The following is a 19,669-nucleotide window of genomic DNA, read 5'->3' on the forward strand; positions in this document are numbered from 1 at the left end:
GCATTTGTTTAACAAAGCACATCCTGCATGGCCTTAAATCTATTGAAACTTAAGTCAACACAGCACATGTCTCTGCGAGCACAAAGTTAAAGGTAAGGTTACAGATTAACAGCATCTCAAAGCAGAAGAATTTTTCTTAGTACAGAACAAAATGGAGTCTCTTATGTCTACTTCTTTCTACATAGACACAGTAACAGTATGATCTCTCTTTCTTTTCCCCACAAATATCTTGTTGGATATGCCATTCTTTAGCCTCATCTTGGAGGCCCCCTCAGTCAGACATACCTATATGGGTATAATATGTCCAACAAGCATTGGCCCCCCATTTCTCAGGGCAGTCAGATCAGATCATTTTTCCTTGGTGATATGTACGGCCATTGTGAGAACAGAGAGAAGCAGTTTTACAACATTTTGTTCTCATGTAAGTATACACGGCAAAAGATGTGGGTGTTTGGAAGGGGCTACCTAATCCCTAAGAGTTTCTGAGAGAATGCTGGTTGACTCCCCCAAGGGAGGCACACTGAGATGGGGGGTGTGTTGCAGCTGGAGAAAGGGACATAAGTACGAAGAGGATGGCAGGAAACCTAAAAGGAGTCAAGACGTGTTCTAGGTGGAATGGTCGTAGGAAAGAGGAGGGAAAAAGGAGTAAATTGCTGTTAGAAGGAAGGACGATAGAAAAAGGGTTGATGTGATAACCTGATGTGATTAAGATTTTTGTCTCGGCTGGAGCTACAGTATATAATCCTACTGCAAAAAGTGTAGTTACTGTACTGCTTAATAATGTAATGAAGCAGTAGAAGGATTCCATTAAAGAGAGCAAGGGGAGATGTCAAAGATCATGTAGGTTTTCTACTTATCCTCCTTTAGGTAGAAAAAAGTTCCTTTTCAGGATTAACTGCAGGAGTTTTTCTGCTCAGAGGTTTTTCTTTCCGAAATATGAGATGCAGATCCTCTGGTGGCTGACAGGTGTATCGAGGCTGGTCTGGCTGACTTCGTGACTCCTGAGGTGATGATCCTACAAGTTCCTCAGGAGGTGTCCAAGGTTTGACTCAGGTGTGGTGAATCCAGGATTCCACTCCTACTACTTTAACTGCAGTGGGGGTAGAGAGGATTACTGAGTATGGTCCTTCCCATAAGGATCCATAGATGGAGACGTAGACAGGAGAGACTTGACCAATACTAGATCTCCTGATTGAAACAACTCTATTCCTTTTTCCCTGTCACACTTTTCAAGTAAAGTTTTAATATTCTGTTGATATTTTGCCAGAGAAGTTATATCTTTGACTAAATTGGCCATTTCCTGATCAAGCAGGAGGTCATTTGTGAGAAAAGGCCATCCATATAGCATTTCATATGGACTGAGCCCCATTCTGTGCGGGGAGTTTCGAATTCTTAATAAGGCCATGGGCAAGAAAGTGGGCCATGGGAGGTGAGTTTCTTGTGTTAGCTTTCTCAAATGCCTCTTAAGTGTTTCATTAGCCTTTTTGACTTTTCCTGAGGATTGTGGCCTTCAAGCACAGTGAATGTGATATTGTATTCCTAGTGCCTTGGAAATTCCTTGAGTTATTGTAGCTTTAAAAGCTGGTCCGTTGTCACTCTGTAAGCTTTGGGGAAGTCCAAATCTAGGAATTATTTCATGAACTAAGACTTTAACCACCTCTTGGGTCTTTTCTGTTCTACAAGGGAAGGCTTCCACCCAATTTGTAAAGGTATCAACACAGACCAGTAAGTACTGAAATCCTCCTGACTTTGGCATATGGGTAAAATCTAACTGCCAGTCCTCTCCAGGATAATGTCCTGTTCTTTGTCTGCCTGGAGAGGCCTTATGGTGGGCTAAGGGGTTATACTTCTGGCACACTTCACAGGCTTTGATTACTTGCCGGATGGTTTTGAGAGGTTTGACCCCATAAATAGGGATGTGGCCATCTTATGGGTACTTTCAATACCCACATGAAAAGTTTGGTGGAGGGTTTTAAGTATTTTCACTGGCTGGCTTCAGGTATGACCACCCTTCCTTCCTCTGTTGTTAGCCACCCTGAGGGGAGAAAACTATGTCCTTGTGAAAGTCCCCAATTCTGGTTCAGTTGGGGAATACCGGGGCTTAACTTCCTGGAGGGGGTTGCTCCATACCAGGGGTCCTTCCATGGGTATTTCTGGAGGAAAGTCCCGCCTGGCAGCAAGTTTGGCCTCAGCGTCTGCTTGGCAGTTTCCTCCTGCTTCCTCTCCTTCACCTTTTTATTTTTTATTTTTTTATACTTTAAGTTCTAGGGGACATGTGCACAACATGCAGGTCTGTTACATGTGTATACATGTGTCATGTTGGTGTGCTGCACACATTAACTTGTCATTTACATTAGATAGATCTCCTAATGCTATCCCTCCCCCCTCCCCCCACCCCACGACAGGCCCCAGTGTGTGATGTTCCCCACCCTGTGTCCAGGTGTTCTCATTGTTCAATTCCCACCTATGAGTGAGAACATGCAGTGTTTGGTTTTCTGCCTTTGTGATAGTTTGGTCAGAATGATGGTTTCCAGCTTCATCCATGTCCATACAAAGGACATGAACTCATCCTTTTTTATGGCTGCATAGTATTCTATGGTGTATATGTGCCACATTTTCTTAATCCAGTCTATCTTTGTTGGACATTTGGGTTGGTTCCAAGTCTTTGCTATTGTGAATAGTGCCACAATAAACATATGTAAAGGCAGGAGGATCCCTTGAGCCAAGGAGTTTGAGGCTGCAGTGAGCCATGATTGCACCACTGCAATCCAGACTAGGCCACAGAGCAGCATGCTGTCTCAAAAAAAAAAAAAAAAAAAAAAAAAGAAAAGACTTTTGCAGTAAGGAACATTTAAAATTTGTGTGTGTTTGTGTGGGGGACACACTATAAATCAATTGGCCCATTAAAATAATGGACTAGTAGTTAAAAATATATTGTTTAAAAGGACAAATAATATGGCAATCATGATGTCTCATATGAAAATCAAGACTCAAGTTGACAAGTAAAACATTTAACACCCAATTAAACTCAACATCAGCAACGTTTAATTTCAGCAAAACATTATCTGTTACATTAAAATTGTTAATTTGTATTTTATTAATGTTATAGTTTTATTTGTATTTAGTTTGTAATTTTGTTTAGGTTGTATAAAAACATTGAATTTATAGCTAAACATTATAGAACATTATATTTGCATGTATCCAAGTAGCATTATTGAAAAACTCATTTGGATAAACATTGAGATTTTAGGAGTTCCTTTAAAAGAGTTCTGTACATAACTACATTTAAGAAACTCCCTCATGACAATTCCATGAGATAGTTACTATTATCCACATTTTGCAGATGAAGTTACTGAGACTTAACAAAAATAAGTAAAATTGTCTACGGTTATGAGTGTAGCAAGATACCAGTGAAGCTGAAACTTGAACCCAGGTTTGCCTAAATTCAAAGTCTGTGCTGCCTCATTTACAGGGAAAGATGGTACTGGAGCCCCCGGAATAGGTGGTGTGAGGGCCTCTGAAGGTCAGAAGGCAACCTGGGCTTCCTGGTATTCAAAAGACAGGAACAAGTGTAAAAGAGGGGAAGAGGTCTCAGAAAACAAGATGAGACATAGTTCTTGGCCAAGTGTCCTCCTGGCAGCCCACAGACACCTGAAGATTCAGTCATTCCTCTTCTACGAACCCCTGTGCTGGGGGCTAAGGATACAGAGACAATAAGACTGTGCCTTCCTAGTCTTCAAAGAGTTAATGGTGTTGCTACTAACTTAGAGGATGTGTGCTCGAGAGAGGACTCATTTGAAAGTCTGCAAATTCCCAATGTTTACCCACTGCCCATGTTCACTGAAAGTTATTCCAGTTCAGCTTTTTCAGTCCAGCTGAGCAATGAACTCCACCTAAACTCTGCCCCTCCTCTGCTATAAAACAAAGTAGAAGAAGAAAAATGTAGAAGTGGCAAAGAGATCCATTGAGTAACCCATCCAAGAAATACATGTGGCAGGTCTGTCATAGTAATGGAGTGATGCTGGGTATTGTGGGGCACAGATAATTCAGTTCTTGCTCTTCAAGGATTGTTTATTAATAGTAACAATAACAGCAGCTAATACTAAGATGAGGCGTACATATACGAAACACTGTTCTAAGTGCTTTACATTGATTAACTCATTTAATCCTCATAACTGATCTGTGAGGTAGATATTATTACATCCATTTAACTGAGCCACAGAAAAGTTAAATATTCATCCGGGATCACACACACTAGTAAGGGCAAGGCTAGGATCGGCATCCTGGCAGTCTGCTCCAGAGCCTGCCATGCTCTCACCTACTGCACTACAGTGGGGGCTGAATGTCCATTGGCTTCATTCCCCCTGGGTGGGTAACAGCTGGGAGTGCCCTGATTGCATTAATTCATACTAAGGTTGGTGGATTTAAAACTTCCAAGGAAAATTTGCATTTTAAAAGCCAAACTTCTCGATCTAAAGGAATACCTGGCAGATTGCTGCAGGACATCTGGTTGAGTTCAGCTTTGTTTCACTCGGCTGAGCCCTTTAAAATGTACCTGCCTGTTTCTGCCCACCCCAATGCTCCCCCAAACCCTCCCCTTTCCAAAGACAATGCAGGAATTTCCCTATTCTTCAGTGACTCCCTAGAACTGCAGGGTCCACCCTAGAGCACCCTACCTGGCAGCACTTAACTTGTTTAACAGGAATTGGGTCTGTGAGTAAGGAGATCCCCAGCGTGCCGAGAAGACTGACCAGGAGCAGCATCAAGATGAAGTAGAGGCAGTGCTGTACACTGCAGATGAGCAAAAGGCCCTTGCTGTTCTCCATGCAGCTCAGGGTGTCTGGAGGCCCACTTGACCCCCAGTCAAAAGAAGCCAACCGCTAGCCTGAAAGTCAGCCCCCAGAAGGCACCCTTTCAAAGAGGGAGCCCACCAGAGTCACCTGGAAGACGGGTGATGAGACAAACCATCTTCATCCTTGCTGCCTTGACTATCTGAGTCCCAAATGTGTTCAAAGAATTGTGTCTTTCCTATCTGTCTACACGACACCTCCTCTCCCTGGTTGCTCAGGTCAAAACCCTGAGCCACCGCTGGTTCCTTTCTATCTTGTCCTGCCACCAACCCACCCATAAATCATGGGTGTCATGGCATTAGCCCTGACTTGGAAGCTTATCTCCTGGGTTTGAGTGCCCCTCTGGAACTTGCTAAGCTGCGAGATACCAAGCAAGTTGATATACCTCTACTTTCTTCAAGATATATAATACACATTTTATTTAATTAACCCATTCAACCCTCAAGGCAGCCCTCACCTGAGTTGTGGTTGTGGGCTTAGTGCTTCATCGCAATCAAGGTTGATTTTTGAACCTTTAATATGAGAGTAGGAACAGAAGGGTTTTGAATTCATTACCACCTCAGAAGCTAACACCAAGATCCATGGATAAACAGTGAGTGGACGGACAGGCAGATGAACAGGCAGATTTGATATGAAACAAGTCCTCTTCAAAGTTAGGAGGAAGAAAATATTTTAAACTTTCAATTTTCCATAGATCTAATCATTTTCTCAGAAGTTGACTGTATTGTCACTTTGAATCATTAAACCAAGCCAGGCACAGAGATCCCACATGAAAACTGAATGTAAATCAGATATTACCCATATCAACACCAAAATCAGCTGATCTCATCTTTCTCTTCTGCATTTATATTGATTTGTTCCTCTGTATAGTTCAGAGGAACTAAGGACAGGTGACGGGGCTGAACAGAAACCAAACACAAATATGTTAGTGATGGGGGAATATTTACAATAATACAAGGTACGTTCATTTATTGTGTGGTGCAAAGAATTCAAAATTTAAAGAAGAGCAAGATAATACAGAAAAGAGCTCCTACCACACCCACTCAGCTATAGGCACAGTTTTTGTTTCTGTTATTAGTTGTTCTGGTACTTCCTAAGATTCTAAATAACATGCTTAAAATTCATCTTTCTGTATTCATAATTTTAAAAAGTCAACTATTTATCACAAAATTCTCCCACTTGTCTCTACCATAAAACTCTTATTAGCTCCATCATCATTATTTTCCATTTGTCTATTGGTTATGTTTATAACTTGTAAAGTGTGTTCTAAAGCTCCTTGTGTGCATGTATCTATGTAAATAGTCACAAAGTCCCAAAACAATTGAAATCCTTACATGTCCCTTACACATCCCTCCTCACAAATTCTATCAACTATAACATTATTTTTAAACTGCTATTTTTTTTTTCTTTTGAGACAGAGTCTTGCTCTGTCACCAGGCTGGAGTGCAGTGGTGCGATCTTGGCTCACTGCAGCCTCCGCCTCCTGGGTTCAAGTGATTCTCCTGTCTCAGCCTCTGGAGTAGCTGGGACTACAGGCACATGCCACCAGACCCAGCTAATTTTTGTATTTTTAGTAGAGATAGGGTTTCACCATGTTGGCCAGGATGGTCTCAATCTCTTGACCTCGTGAGCCACCCGCCTGGGCATCCCAAAGTGTTTATGAATATTTCTAAGTGCTGCTTCCTAATATTCAGAAACTTGTATTTGTCCCTAGTATCAGAGGTATACAGGCCTTCTATGTCCTTTTATCACCAATGGCTATGTTAAATCTTGCAGTTTCAAATGCTGATGTTTTCCCTAAGCTCTGTGACTACTGTAGCCACCTTGTAGACGATGTTTGGGATTTCTGTAGACCCATGTAAACCTAGGACTGGCATGGGTAAGGGAATCACCTTATGGTTACAACTGATGGCAGGGTTGTGAGCCACCCTTTTCGGGGTGATAACTGCAGTTCAATAATTGATTGTATTAACACCAGGGCCACATGCCTAGGCACATGTTACCTCCTTTCCTTAGGGGCTTGTATGCTTGGGCATATGCATTTAGCACCTTAGTTTCTTCATCTGAGGAGTACAGATAGTGAACAACCACAACTCAGGTGAGGGCTGCCGTGAGGGTTGAATGGGTTAATTAAATAAAATGTGTATTGTATATCTTGAAGAAAGTAGAGGTGTATCAACTTGCTTGGTATCTCGCAGCTTAGCAAGCTCCAGAGGGGCACTCAAACCCAGGAGATAAGCTTCCAAGTCAGGGCTAATGCCACGACACATAGCTGCTTTGTACCAAAATAACCACTTTAACTTAACCCCAACCTGATGTTGAAGGAATCAGACACAGGTATCAAAAATGCTTTTGGTGACATCCTGATTCTACACAGTGACTACTTACAATTTTTTAAAAATTATATTTTCTACAAAATGAATGAGTTACCTGACCAAAGATCAACAAATACCTGGTCAAATAAGATGAACACCAGTTTACCTGGGGAGATGAATTGTCTTCTATAACATCTTGGTGTTCTAAAAATATGACATAATATCATCCTGTATGATTTACTCCTCCTAAATAGAAGTGGCTCAAACTGAGCCTGTTTCCCAGTTGTGGAGATGCCCATAGCCTCACCTTGGAAAAGTGCTCTGCATGCTGTCACAGGAAAACTAATTTGTGCATTCCTTATACCTGGAGATCATAGGTTGGGTGAAAGTATATAATTAATAGCTCTGTAAAGAGAAAATTTTGTAAAATCCACAAAAATATGTTTAAAATTTATATGTTTTGGTAGATAAACTGACTTAGACACAGAAGTTATGATATATTTGGAAAAACTTGTGATATGAGAAGAAGCAACATGCTCTCCAATATGGTAAACTAAATACACATTTCAGGCTGAAGAAGAGAAGGAAGCTGTGTTATTAAAAGTAAAGGCAAAAAACCACAATTACTTTTGCACCAATTTGTTACAAGAAATGTTAGAATTCTTTTCTGTGTGAAATGCCTTCCTTCACATTTCTGCATTTCAGATTCACTTCAGATTAATGAAATCGAGAATTTAAAGGGTCATTGATGATCCTAAAACAGAAGGAAAATAGATTCTGTATTCTTCCAGATAATATCTAACAGGATAGTTAGGTGTGCAGAATGTAATGAGAAATACTGCATTTTACTAAATGGAGAAAAAGACAACATTATGGACAATGAATTACTATTTTTTATTAAATTGTGGAATGTAATGACAAAATATTTTTTGAATAATCTAACAAGGCCTTTTGGAAGGACATCATTCAGTAGGTGAATATGAGCATATCTTTACAGTATCAATATAGACTATCTTGAGAAAATAGGTGTGAAACTGAGAACTTCTCTATCATTCTACATATAGAAAATCAGAAATAATCTCCAAGAATGCTATTAGTGTTAATAATTACATCAAAGTTGCAGGGTACAAGGCCAATATTCAAATGATTGGTTTGTTAATACAAACCAACAGTGAATGATCCAACAAGAAGATGACAAATGTAATCCCACTTATAATAACATCTAAAATAACTAAATACTTAGGAATAAACCTAACCAAGGAGGTGAAATACTTGTAGAGTGATTAGAAAGAAAGACTACTGAAAGAAAGCAAAGAAGGTAAAAATAAGTGAAAAGGCATCCTGTATTCATGGATAGGAAGTCTAAATCTTACTAATACACAATATTACACAAATGATCTACAGACTCAAAACAACTATTATCGAACTGGTAATGGCCATGTGTGCAGAAATGGAAAAGATAATCCTAAAATTATTTTTATGAATTTTCCCATGGCCTCAAATAGCCATGATAACATGAAAAAGAATAGTGTTGGAGGACAGACATTCATAAGATTCAAATTTACAACAAAGCCACAGAAATTTAGACAGCATGGTCCTAGCATAAGGGCACCCATTAGAACCCCTGGGAGAGAAAAGAGAGCCCAGAACTAAATGCACACATACACAGTCAAGTGATCTTCAACAAAGGTGCCGAGAATACACAACTGGGAAAGGAAAGCCTCTTGAACCAATGATATTGGTAAAACTGCATATTCTTATTCAAAAAAGAAATGGAATGCTGACAATGTGCTCAAGGTTGTGCTTACCCACTCAATTTCCAAGACGTTGGAGCTTTTCCAGTGAGCCCAGAGTAAATGTTCATTCTGTCATCCACCCCCAAGGAGAGCTCTTTAAATCAGAAGTAAACAGTAAGGACAGAGAAATTAATGTGCTGCTACAAGTCCTAAAAGTTCATAGGGCGAGGGCAAACACTTGGGCATACAGTAGGAGAATTTTGTCTCCAGGATTAAGGAAGCACCGGTGAGATAGTTGTGTCCTGAAGACTCCTTCCATCACAGATAACATAAAACACCCAACCCAAAACATCTCACACAGAATCCCCATGGGGTGCTAACTAATCCAAACCAAAAGCTTTGCTATTTTACAGTAGCAGTGGCAGAAAAGAGCCGGTGTTCTCAGAAAAATCAACTTTAAATAATAAAGCAAGAAAAGATGATCACAAACACAGCACACTCAAAGCTCCAAGGAGGAAAACTGATGCTGAGGAAAATGCCTCTACATTACACTTGATAATGAATACTGTCATTTTAAAATGTCTTAGGGTATCAGGTGTCAGTTGGGAGGAGAGTCCCACTGAATACCACCCCCACAAAGAGAATTGTATATGTTGTACATTATGTGTATTGTTAGATTTTCACATCTAAATTGAGAAGGGAGGAAATCAGGAAAGCAACATTTCTTTAGAAGACAAAGAGAGTGGGTATTACCTGGGCACAATCTTCTTCATCCTTTGATTTCATAGATGTTACACTGAAAATTTTCAGGAAATGTTTAAAAGAAACAGAAAAAAGAAAAAAGAAACCTGATTTTTAATAGCAAAATGTTTGAAATGACAATTCAGCAAAGAAGATATACAGATGGCAAATAAACACATAAAAAGATGCTTAATATTATTAGTCATTCAGGTAATAAACATGAAAAACATAATGATGTGCACAATACACACCCTTCAGAATGACTCAAAATATAAAATAAATGCTGATGCTAAGTGTTTGTGATGACACACAGAGCAACTGGAATTGTCATATACAGCTGCAGAAACAGAAAATGGTACATATACTTTGGAAAACAATTCAGCAGTTTCCTGATAAAAGAACATAAAGTGGCACAATGAGACTTCTGTGGATGATGAATATCTTAACTTCCTTGATTACGGTGATGGTTTCATATTTGCATATATTTCAAAACTTATCAAATCATACATCTTATATTGTTCAGTTTATTATCTATTAATTATTCCTCACTAAAGCTATGGATTACAGGAACAAACATCTAAGACAGTGGCTGGACACACAGAAAGAAGAAAATGAAATGATGCAGGGTAAAGCTGGAGTACTGAGATCTTTCACCTTCTGGCAATGAGAATAGCTCAGTTTTAAGCAAGGTGGTAATATAATTAGATCTGAATTTTTAAAAATATATGATTATGATGGCAGAGTAGACCATGGTTTTAGGAGGCAGGTTAGCAAGGAAAACACATCTAAGGTTATTGTAGTATATTCCAGATGGGAGACATGGTAACCTGAGCTGGATGAAGGCACAGGAGAGATGCAGACTCAACAGAAACACTGGGAGTGCCACTCACACTGAGAAAAGTACAGTGGAATAACCCTAGGTCTTTGGCTGAGAGTGTACAATATGTAAGAGTTCTCATTCTATTTTAACATAAGGTAGATTTCTGAGATGAACATCACTATAACACACCAGTGCTAAGCAATACATGCATACGTTACAGTAGGAAGCACAAAAAGGCCTAATTATGGAATGGTCCTACCATTACAATCCATTCCATGATGTGCATAATGCATCCCATGATCCTCTGAGGTTGCTGCAGATTACAGAGTTAAGTCATCAAGGTCGCTCCTAGAATGTAATTGGTTTTTGACCTACAAAATAAATAATACTGTTTTAAAGCATCCCCCAAATATTTATCGCATATACTAAGTGTACAGAAGTGGCAATTGGCCATATTTTTATATAAGCAAAAATATAGGTACTTCTTAAAAGAACTGAGTTTTGTTAAAAGGATAATTATCAATGGCTACTGTTTCTTAATTGTTTTTCAAAGTAGATGTCTTTATGGCAAAATATTTTTGCTTTTTCATTTTATGTTTTATAATGTATTTTCAACAGTAATATTTTTGATAATGTATGTTTTACAATACCTTCTTCTTTGATGTTTTCTTTGCAGGCCTAAAAGAAAAAAATTTTTTAGGCAAATAGTAAATATGTAGAATATAAAGAATATCTAAAACTATTGTTTTTTTAAATATAAAATCTCTGCTTTATAATTTGTTTCTCCTGGTCATAAAGTTTGCAGTTACTATTTTTTGCAGGTAATGTAAAGTACAATAATTTTTACAGAGGGGATTAAACTATAAAAAGAAAGAGTAGCTTTAGGGACAAAGAAAATATTCTCTTACCACTATTCTAATAATCATCTAATGAAGAATTCAATTTAGAGCAAGCTTTCTGGCAGACAAAGTGAAAGGACAAACGTAATGTTACTTGCATCATTTGCTAGAAATATACCAGGTATTTTTATTGCCTTTTTCAATAAAAACAAGTTTTTATCAGCACTTAAACCTATTTGCAAAATATTGCTATGCCCTTATAAGAGGAAAACCTTTTTTTAATGATGCCATTAGTTAGCCTTTTCAGGACTTACTATGCAAGTACTGTGTGTTATTTTAAGCACTGTACATGTGTTAAACTCATTTTAATTCTCACAACAATTCTGTGAGGTAGGTAACATATTAGAAATTTTATAAAGGAAGAAACTAGGTACTTGACATCTGCACACACACACAAAAAAAACTAGGCACAAAAAGGCCATGTAATTCACCCAAGCCCATAGAGTTGGTCAGTAGCAGACCAAACATTTAAACTCAGAAACTCTGGCTCCAAAACCTGTGTTTTGCTGTGAAGGGAAAGTAACATTTATTTTCAAGTGTTTTTAGGCGACATGGTGGCAGATAAATTCATATTATCATCCCATTTCTGGCGATAACTATAAATAACAATTTCTGAATCTTACAATTTTTTAAATAAAAATACTTTATACCCAGGCAATTTTTAAAATGTACTTTCAATCAACTATAGTTTATGTTTTCTAAAGACTTTGAGCAACAGGATTTTATTCATTTACTCAACTGTTTATTCACCATGGAACAAATACTTAATGGGCACACAATACATGTTGATGACACTTTTGGTCCAGGGAAATGATTTTGATACTTTAGAACTTTATAATCTGAAAGTAATAATCCACAACAGATTGTCAATAGTTTGCCTTACTATTGTACAGAAACAAAATCCTCCCCTTCTCCCTAGAATCTAAACCATTATGAAGTTGATACACCTGATATTTTCAAGTACCTTACTAAATCATAGCTATTCATAATACTACTGTAAAAGGTATTGTAATATATACACATCCTCAAGGAATATTTACATTCTATTCAGGGTGGCCTAAGTGTTTGTATGTTTAATATCACATCATTTAAAAAATCTACTATGAGAGTTTAATATTTAGGTTATCATTTTCAGGTTCAATTAGACTAGAATATTCCATTCCTGGGCCAATTCTGAAGGAACAACCTCTTAACACACAACTATAAATGAATAAAAGTGCTAAGGACAATTAGTTTCCTGTAAGTCTTTAAAAGATAATGCATCAAGCTTTCTAATGTTTAACTTGCAAACAAAATTAAATTTTATAAACACGTCCTTCTCCACTGGATCGTTCCCATCAGCCTACAAACATGCTTTAAAGGCTTCTATTTTAAAATTACAAACAGAAAATTCCCTTGAATCCCTCATTTTTCTTCGGTTGTCCCTCGATGTTGCCTTTCCCTGTAAAAGTTCTCTCAAAAGTTGTGAAAACTAAGTCATGCTCTGTGACTCACCCAGGGTTTCACGGTGACATTTATTGAAACTGCTCCTTGTCAAAGTCACTAGTCCTCATCTTAATTGATCTTTCAGCAACATTGATACAGCTGAGTATTCTCCCTAGCTTTGGCTGACTACACTATTCTACTTCCAGAAAAAGGAATCACTGCTAACACTCCTTCAGAGGGAAATACAGAACTTACAGATGTCACCTCCTTTCTCCTCATCTATTTCACTTAAACTGCTGTCATCCTTCAGTTGTAGCAGACCACCACTTAGTAAACTGGCTTTCTCAAATACTGGTGTAATCTCAGATTCTTTTGAGGTTCAGTTTGTATTTTCATTTCCCTTTACTTCCTTCATATACAAAGGCAGGACTACCACTTTTAAAAACTCCTTAAAAAGCATAAAATAAAGAAGCATCACACAATCCATTGTGCCTTACGTGAAGTAGAATGTGGTCTATTCAAAGGGTCCAGGGCAGCTCTAGGCATGATTGGCACTTAACAAAAAGTTAGTTCTTTTTTTTTTTTTTTTTAGACAGAATCTCGCCCTGTCACCCAGGCTGGAGTGCAATGGCGCGATATTGACTCACTGCAACCTCCACCTCCAGGTTCAAGAGATTCTCCTGCCTCAGCCTCCCGAGTAGCTGGGACTACAGGCAAGCGCCACCACGCCTGGCTAATTTTTTGTATCTTTAGTAGAGATGGGGTTTCACCACGTTGGCCAGGCTGGTCTCGAACACCTGACCTCGAACTCCTGACCTCATGATCCACCCACCTTGGCCTCCCAAAGTGCTAGGATGACAGGCGTGAGCCACCACGCCTGGCCAGTTAGTTCTTAAAATACTATGAGGAGAGAGGGCTAAAATAACAACAACAAATTTTTAAAAACAAGTTCTTACTTTGATTTGTAAAAGAAACTATAAGCCAAAGGAAACTTAGGATTCAAATGAGCAAGTATGACTCATTTTATTCAATACTTAGATTTATACAATATATGTAAATCACATACTTGCAATGATTTATATGAATATTTAAGACTAATAAATTTTCAAAAGGGCAGTTAAGGTTGTCGTTTACTATTTTCTACCCAGAAATGCTTTTGTTTGAAAGGAGGGAAGGAAAGCTTCAATGAAATGAAGTCCTAATACTCCAATTTTAAATCTCTCCGTTTGCTCAGACTGGGCTGGAAAACGTGATTTTTTCAGGATGGAAGAGTTCTGAGAGATAGTAGAATATTTCTGCTACCTAATAGATATTCAGGTAATGTTTGATGAATAAATTCTTTTAAGAATGGATAAATACAGTTGAGGAGTTCAATATTTTTTGAATAAAACTCCTATAAAGTAAACCAATACTTCTGCAAAAGTAATAATCATGTATATCTTCTATTTTTTATTTTCATAAGGACACAATGAAAATAAAATGATTACCCTATTAATTTTTTGCACATATGTAATGAACCTACATGTAATGAAAACACACATATATAATAAAATATATATATAATAAAATCTACAAGCACAGATAAAAAAAAGTCCCTTTATTCTGAAGAGGTCAAAAGTTCACTGAAGACACCAATCTACACAAAAATAGTAATAATAAACAGAAAATGATAAATTATTTTTAACTTTGAAGACTTATATTCTTCTCTTCCCAAGCATTATTCTATTAGTAATAAATTTTCACTACAACTTTTATGCATACTCATTGCCAAAATCACAGATAAGAAAAAGGAAAAAACTTTATATATTGTACATATTTTTGGTAACATAAGATCACAACCTGTATGGATATATAATCAAACTGATTTTTTTCTCACTCAGTATACCAAAATACATCTTTGTACATCAACATTCTTTGGTATCTGTTGCCACCTTCAACAATCACTTATTCCATGCTATGAATGCACTGAAATTTATAAAATCCATTCTATGGGTTCTTCCTAAAATTAAGCAGTGCTGAGAAAACCAAATTGCATATATGTCTGTTTCCTAAAGCTATTTTAGTATAATGGAATTGAGGAGTAAAGAGCATATACTTTTAAAAAATATGGCACTTACCACCAAATTATCCATTTGAAAAGTCATCAGACTCTTTTTAACTTTAAGCAGCAGTATAAGCACCACTGCTCTTCATCATCACAAAATTGGGAATAGAAAACAGTATTTCACTCCTCTTTTACTTTAAATTCCTTCTCTTCCCAGGAAAGCTAAGTATGTTTTCTTTTGTATATAGATAACATGTTAAAACCTTGATATTTTATTAGGTTTATAAAAAATTAATAAACACGTAAAGGGCTCATATTTTAAGAAAAATGGGTCTTCCTATCAAAGAACATGCAGCTCTCTTCCTACTTCAACATTTCCTTCTAAGGTCCCTCAGTAAAGAACATATTTACATAGATGTACATTGATATAAAATGGATATTGGATTTCATCCAAAGAATTTTTAGCCTACTAAAAATATTTTAAGAGTATTTGTATGACGGGAACCCTTTCTCTCATTACGCACCTTTTTGTCATGTATATAACACATGTTTTAAATGTATGCACTAAAAGTAAAATCCTGGACCTGCGCGGTGGCTCAGGCCTGTAATCCCAGCAGTTTAGGAGGCCAAGGCGGGCAGATCACTTGAAGTCAGGAGTTCCAGACCAGCCTGGCTAAAATTGAAACCCCATCTCTACTAAAAATACAAAAATTAGCCGGGTTTGTTGGCCAGCTCCTGTAATCCCAACTACTCCGGAGACTGAGGCAAGAGAATCGCTTGAACCCCTGAGGCAGAGGTTGCAGTGAGCCGAGATGCGCCACTGCACTCCAGCCTGGGCGACAGAGTGAGACTCCGTCTCAAAATAATAATAATAATAAAATCCTTTATATACTTGTTAGTGAAATCACTAAAATTGTCTATAATGTGCTCTAGACGGGACAGTATGAGTAAGAGGATAGGAAACCAGCTAACGTTTTGTTTTGGTTTTGCTGCTCATGGAGATCCCCAGCGCCCCCTCCAAGGCGTCCCTGTCCCAGGGGCTGCGGGGCCTGCGCGGAAGGACAGGGGCGCCTCCCAGACCCACCCTTCCCGCCGCCACCCTCGGCTGGGAGCTCCCATCTCCTGTTCCTGTTGTCCCCCTCCTTCAATGCAGGGCTCTTGAGCAGAAGGCACTGCTGCACTGTGGCCGTATCTCCCTCTCTGGCCGTCTTGTGGATCCTGCCGAGCTCTCAATCTCGGCGGTGCTACCAGGAATCCGAGCAGAAGTGGTCAGGAATGGAGCCCAGGGCCACCTCATCCTTCTTCCTCCTGGAGCCAAACAGCTTCTTCATCGCGGCAGCTTCGGAGAAGCCTCAGCTACCCTGCAGCTCCCCTTCGCCTTTTCGCGGACTCCGGAGTCCAGTCACAATTAGCCAAGCCCGGGGCACCAAAGCCTTTAGCAGCGAAACCGCCGCTTCCGACCTCTCGGACCTAGTGAGCCAGGCAGAGCCGTTAGGCCCACGCCTGGGCACCACAGCCAGCCCGAGGCCCAGGAAGCCGCTCCCAGGCTGCGCGCGGCTGGCGCTGGGCTTCCAGGGCCGGACTGCCAGAACAGGCTGGGAGGGCTGGGGTCTTGGCGCTCTGCAGCCACCAGAGATCTGGCCGAGTGGGTCTGGTTACCCCCACCCCTGTGCCGCCACAGCCCGGCAGATCGCCTAGCTTGGCTGCCCCAGCTGCCGCATCTGTCCCTCTGTCCGCGTCTCTGGGAGCCCGGTAGGGTGGGAGGTTGCTGGCTGTTGCTGTCCACTCCGGATCCTGAGGCCGCCCAGGGCACTCCTACCCCGCCTGCCTCGGTGCCCCTGACCTGCAGTCGTCACCTGCACTCCAGGCGGGCAACAACAGCGAGGACACCCCGCCCGGCCAGGCTCCCAGCATCAGAGACGCTGGGTGGACAACGTGGTGGCGGCCAATCCAGGTGGTCCGCCAGACCGCGGCAGAGACAGCGCAGAGGCTGAGGGTTAGGACTGCCCAGCGCTAGCGGCCCCCAGCTCTGTGCGCCCGCCGAGGAGGAGACAGCCAGCAGCGTGGTCAGGCAGGCTCTCGCGCTGAGGAGGCGGTGCACTCAGGATACTGAGGCCGCCCAGAGCACGCCCCGCCAACCCACCCAGGCGCCTGAGCTGCAGCCTCTGCGCCATCTCTGCCGCGGTCCCGCAGGCCGCCTGGATTGGCCGCCGCCGCTGCTGCCACCACGGTATCCACCCAACGACTCTAATGTGGGAAGTCTGGCGGTGGAGGGTGTCGCGTGCTCTCCGGCAGACCCGTAGCTGGTGGTGGAGCTGAGGGCCCTGGGGCATGGCGGGCAGGGACTTGAGGCCCGCAGGAGGAGGGGGCCGTGCCGATGCTGGCTGTGCCGGGGCTGCCTGAGAACCCGCGGAGGCTGGGGGGCGAAGACGCGCGGCACAGGTGCGCAGGAACGCGGTGGTGGCAGGGTCCCAGACTGCCCAGCCTAGGACGGGCTGGATCCCGGACTGTAGAGCAGACGAAGGGCGGGGTCTCGGCTACGGAGCTATGGACCCAAGGATGGGCGTGTGAACGCCGCGCTGCCTGACCAGTCTGCGGGTCGGTTGTGCTTGCGGGGGGACAAGGGCTCCAGAAGCAGTCAAGGGATTCTCCTGCCTCAGTCTCCTGAGTAGCTGAGACTAGAGGCGCCCGCCACCCGCACCATCACGCCCAGCAAATTTTTTTGTATGTTTAGTAGAGATGGGGGTTTCGCCATTTTGGCCAGGCTGCTCTCGAACTCCTGTCCTCAAGTGATCCGCCCGCCTCGGCCTTCCAAAGTGCTGAGATTACAGGCGTAAGCCACCGCGTCCGTCCCTTTTTCGGGTCCGGGTTGGAAATCGAGGCAGCCCAGCCCCTGGCCGAAGGACCCATGGGCGCTGCGCTCACCGCCCAGGGAGCAGAGGCATTGGTGTTAGAGTTCCCATACCTGGGGAATCGAGGGGCCTCCTGGTGGTCCCTCATGAGAAGGGGCGGGCACAGGGGGAGGAGGAGCGCGTCCCGGTGTAGCGGTGGCTGGAGTGGGCCCCTCCAACTGGGGTGGTCTCCCGAGGGGCGCGGCTGCTTGGAGTAGGCAGGATCTGTGGGATTTTCCTCCCGTCCTAGGAGGAGCGAGGCTGGGGACAGGGCGGTAGGTTTGAGATCTGGCTTCCCGTGAACTTGGAAACCCGTCACCCCCACCCGCCGGGGGAAAAAGGAGGGACTGAGCATGAGCCCCGCACTCCGAGTGGGATTCTCCCAGGATCCTCCCGCGGCCCTGCACATCCAGGAGACCCGGGAGACTGGCAGGACGCCCCATCCAGCTGCTCGCCCAGCCCACTCTGCGGCCGGAGGGAACCCTGGGGGACAAGCCATGACCGGGGTCCCAGGTCACAGCCCCAGAGCTGACCGCGGGAGGGACGTGGCCACCAGCTCCATATGCGGCCCGCCAGCCGCATCCCGCCGGCTCCACCAGCCCATCCCCAGTCTGGGGACGCCTGCCCCTTTCACTCACCATTCTCGTCTTCGGGGCTGTCCTGGCGTCCTCCCTATGGCTCCTGGAGAGTGCAGATCTCAGCGAACAGCAGAGACGCCAAACCCAGTGCAGCTGGCGCGAGAAGCAGGACCCTGCCAGAAACAGCAACGAAGCCCAGCACCTGCGGGTGACAGCTTCACACCTGACTGAACAGTGTGCACGGTCCCCAGCCCCATTGATTGGACACTGACTCAGGTTCCCCGCCCTGGCTGGAGGCTGAGTGGAGTGGGAATGACGGGTTCATGGCTACAGGGCACGCATCCTCCCTGTGCCCGGACGTGATATTTGCATTTATACAGGACTTTCTTCAGGCTTTGCCAAGCAGACACTGGCATTGCCTGTATGCAGTGGGCCCTTCCTGATTTTTCCTCCTGGGCAGGGTGGGTCACAAGTAGGAGGAGGAAACTCCACACTGAGTCTAATGGAGAGAGTAATCCCCGGGCCTCAGAGCCGCAAGGGTGCCCAGGCCTGGTGAGGCAAGACTAAAGCAGGAGGGAGTCACGCCTGTAATCCCAGCAGTTTGGGAGGCAGAGGTGGGTGAATCATTTGAGGTCAGGAGTTCGAGACCAGACTGGCCAACATGGTGAAGCCCTGCCTCTACTAAAAATACGAAAATTAGCCTGCCTTGGTGGCAGATGCCTGTAGTCCCAGCTACTGGGGAGACTGAGGCAGGAGAATCACTTGAACCCAGGAGGCAAAGGTTGCAGTGAGCCGAGATCATGCCACTATACTCCAGCCTGGGGAACAGAGCAAGACTCCTTCAGAAAGAAAGAAAGAAAGAAAGAAAGAAAGAAAGAAAGAAAGAAAGAGGGAGGGAGAGAGAGAGACAGAGAGGGAGAGAGAGAGAAAGCAGGAGGGAGGGCCACTGGGATGAGACTGCTGTGGGGCAAGGCCAAGGCTTTCTCATACCCTATCTTTCAATCTATTCATTCGCAGCCAAGAAGATAGACACACCAACAAGAACATCATTATTAAATGCATGGAAAAACTGGAGTTATATGACAGCAATATTCAATAAAGGAACTAAAGGAGAAGAAAAGCAAACATTTAAACTAGATCAGAGAAGCAGCCCCCTGCACCTACAGTTCGCAAGGAAAACCCGCATTCGGGAGGCTAAGAGTATTCCAAGCTTGGGAGTCAGACTCTGACCCCTCGCATGGAGCCTGGGGTGGAACAGACCAGGAACCTAAGGATTGAACTGTGAGCTCAACATGCTTCCCTGACCATCCTCAGCGTGGCAACACTCCCTCCTTTAGTGCCTTAACATCCACCAGCAAGAAGCTCTCACA

General features: G+C 42.6%; 1 protein-coding gene across 1 annotated transcript; it reads left to right on the top strand.

The window, feature by feature from the left end:
* The first annotated feature begins 15,157 nt into the window (after nt 1–15,157).
* Nucleotides 15,158–19,405, top strand: LOC134807539 (uncharacterized). Its single transcript, XM_063786191.1, has 3 exons — nt 15,158–15,224; nt 15,840–17,272; nt 19,317–19,405. Exons 1-2 carry the CDS (start codon nt 15,158–15,160, stop codon nt 16,526–16,528), a joined length of 756 nt encoding a protein of 251 aa, XP_063642261.1. The 3' UTR covers nt 16,529–17,272; nt 19,317–19,405.
* Nucleotides 19,406–19,669: the final 264 nt, after the last annotated feature.

The sequence above is a fragment of the Pan troglodytes genome, chromosome 10, assembly GCF_028858775.2.
Source record: "Pan troglodytes isolate AG18354 chromosome 10, NHGRI_mPanTro3-v2.0_pri, whole genome shotgun sequence".
In the NCBI taxonomy this organism is placed as follows: domain Eukaryota; kingdom Metazoa; phylum Chordata; class Mammalia; order Primates; family Hominidae; genus Pan; species Pan troglodytes.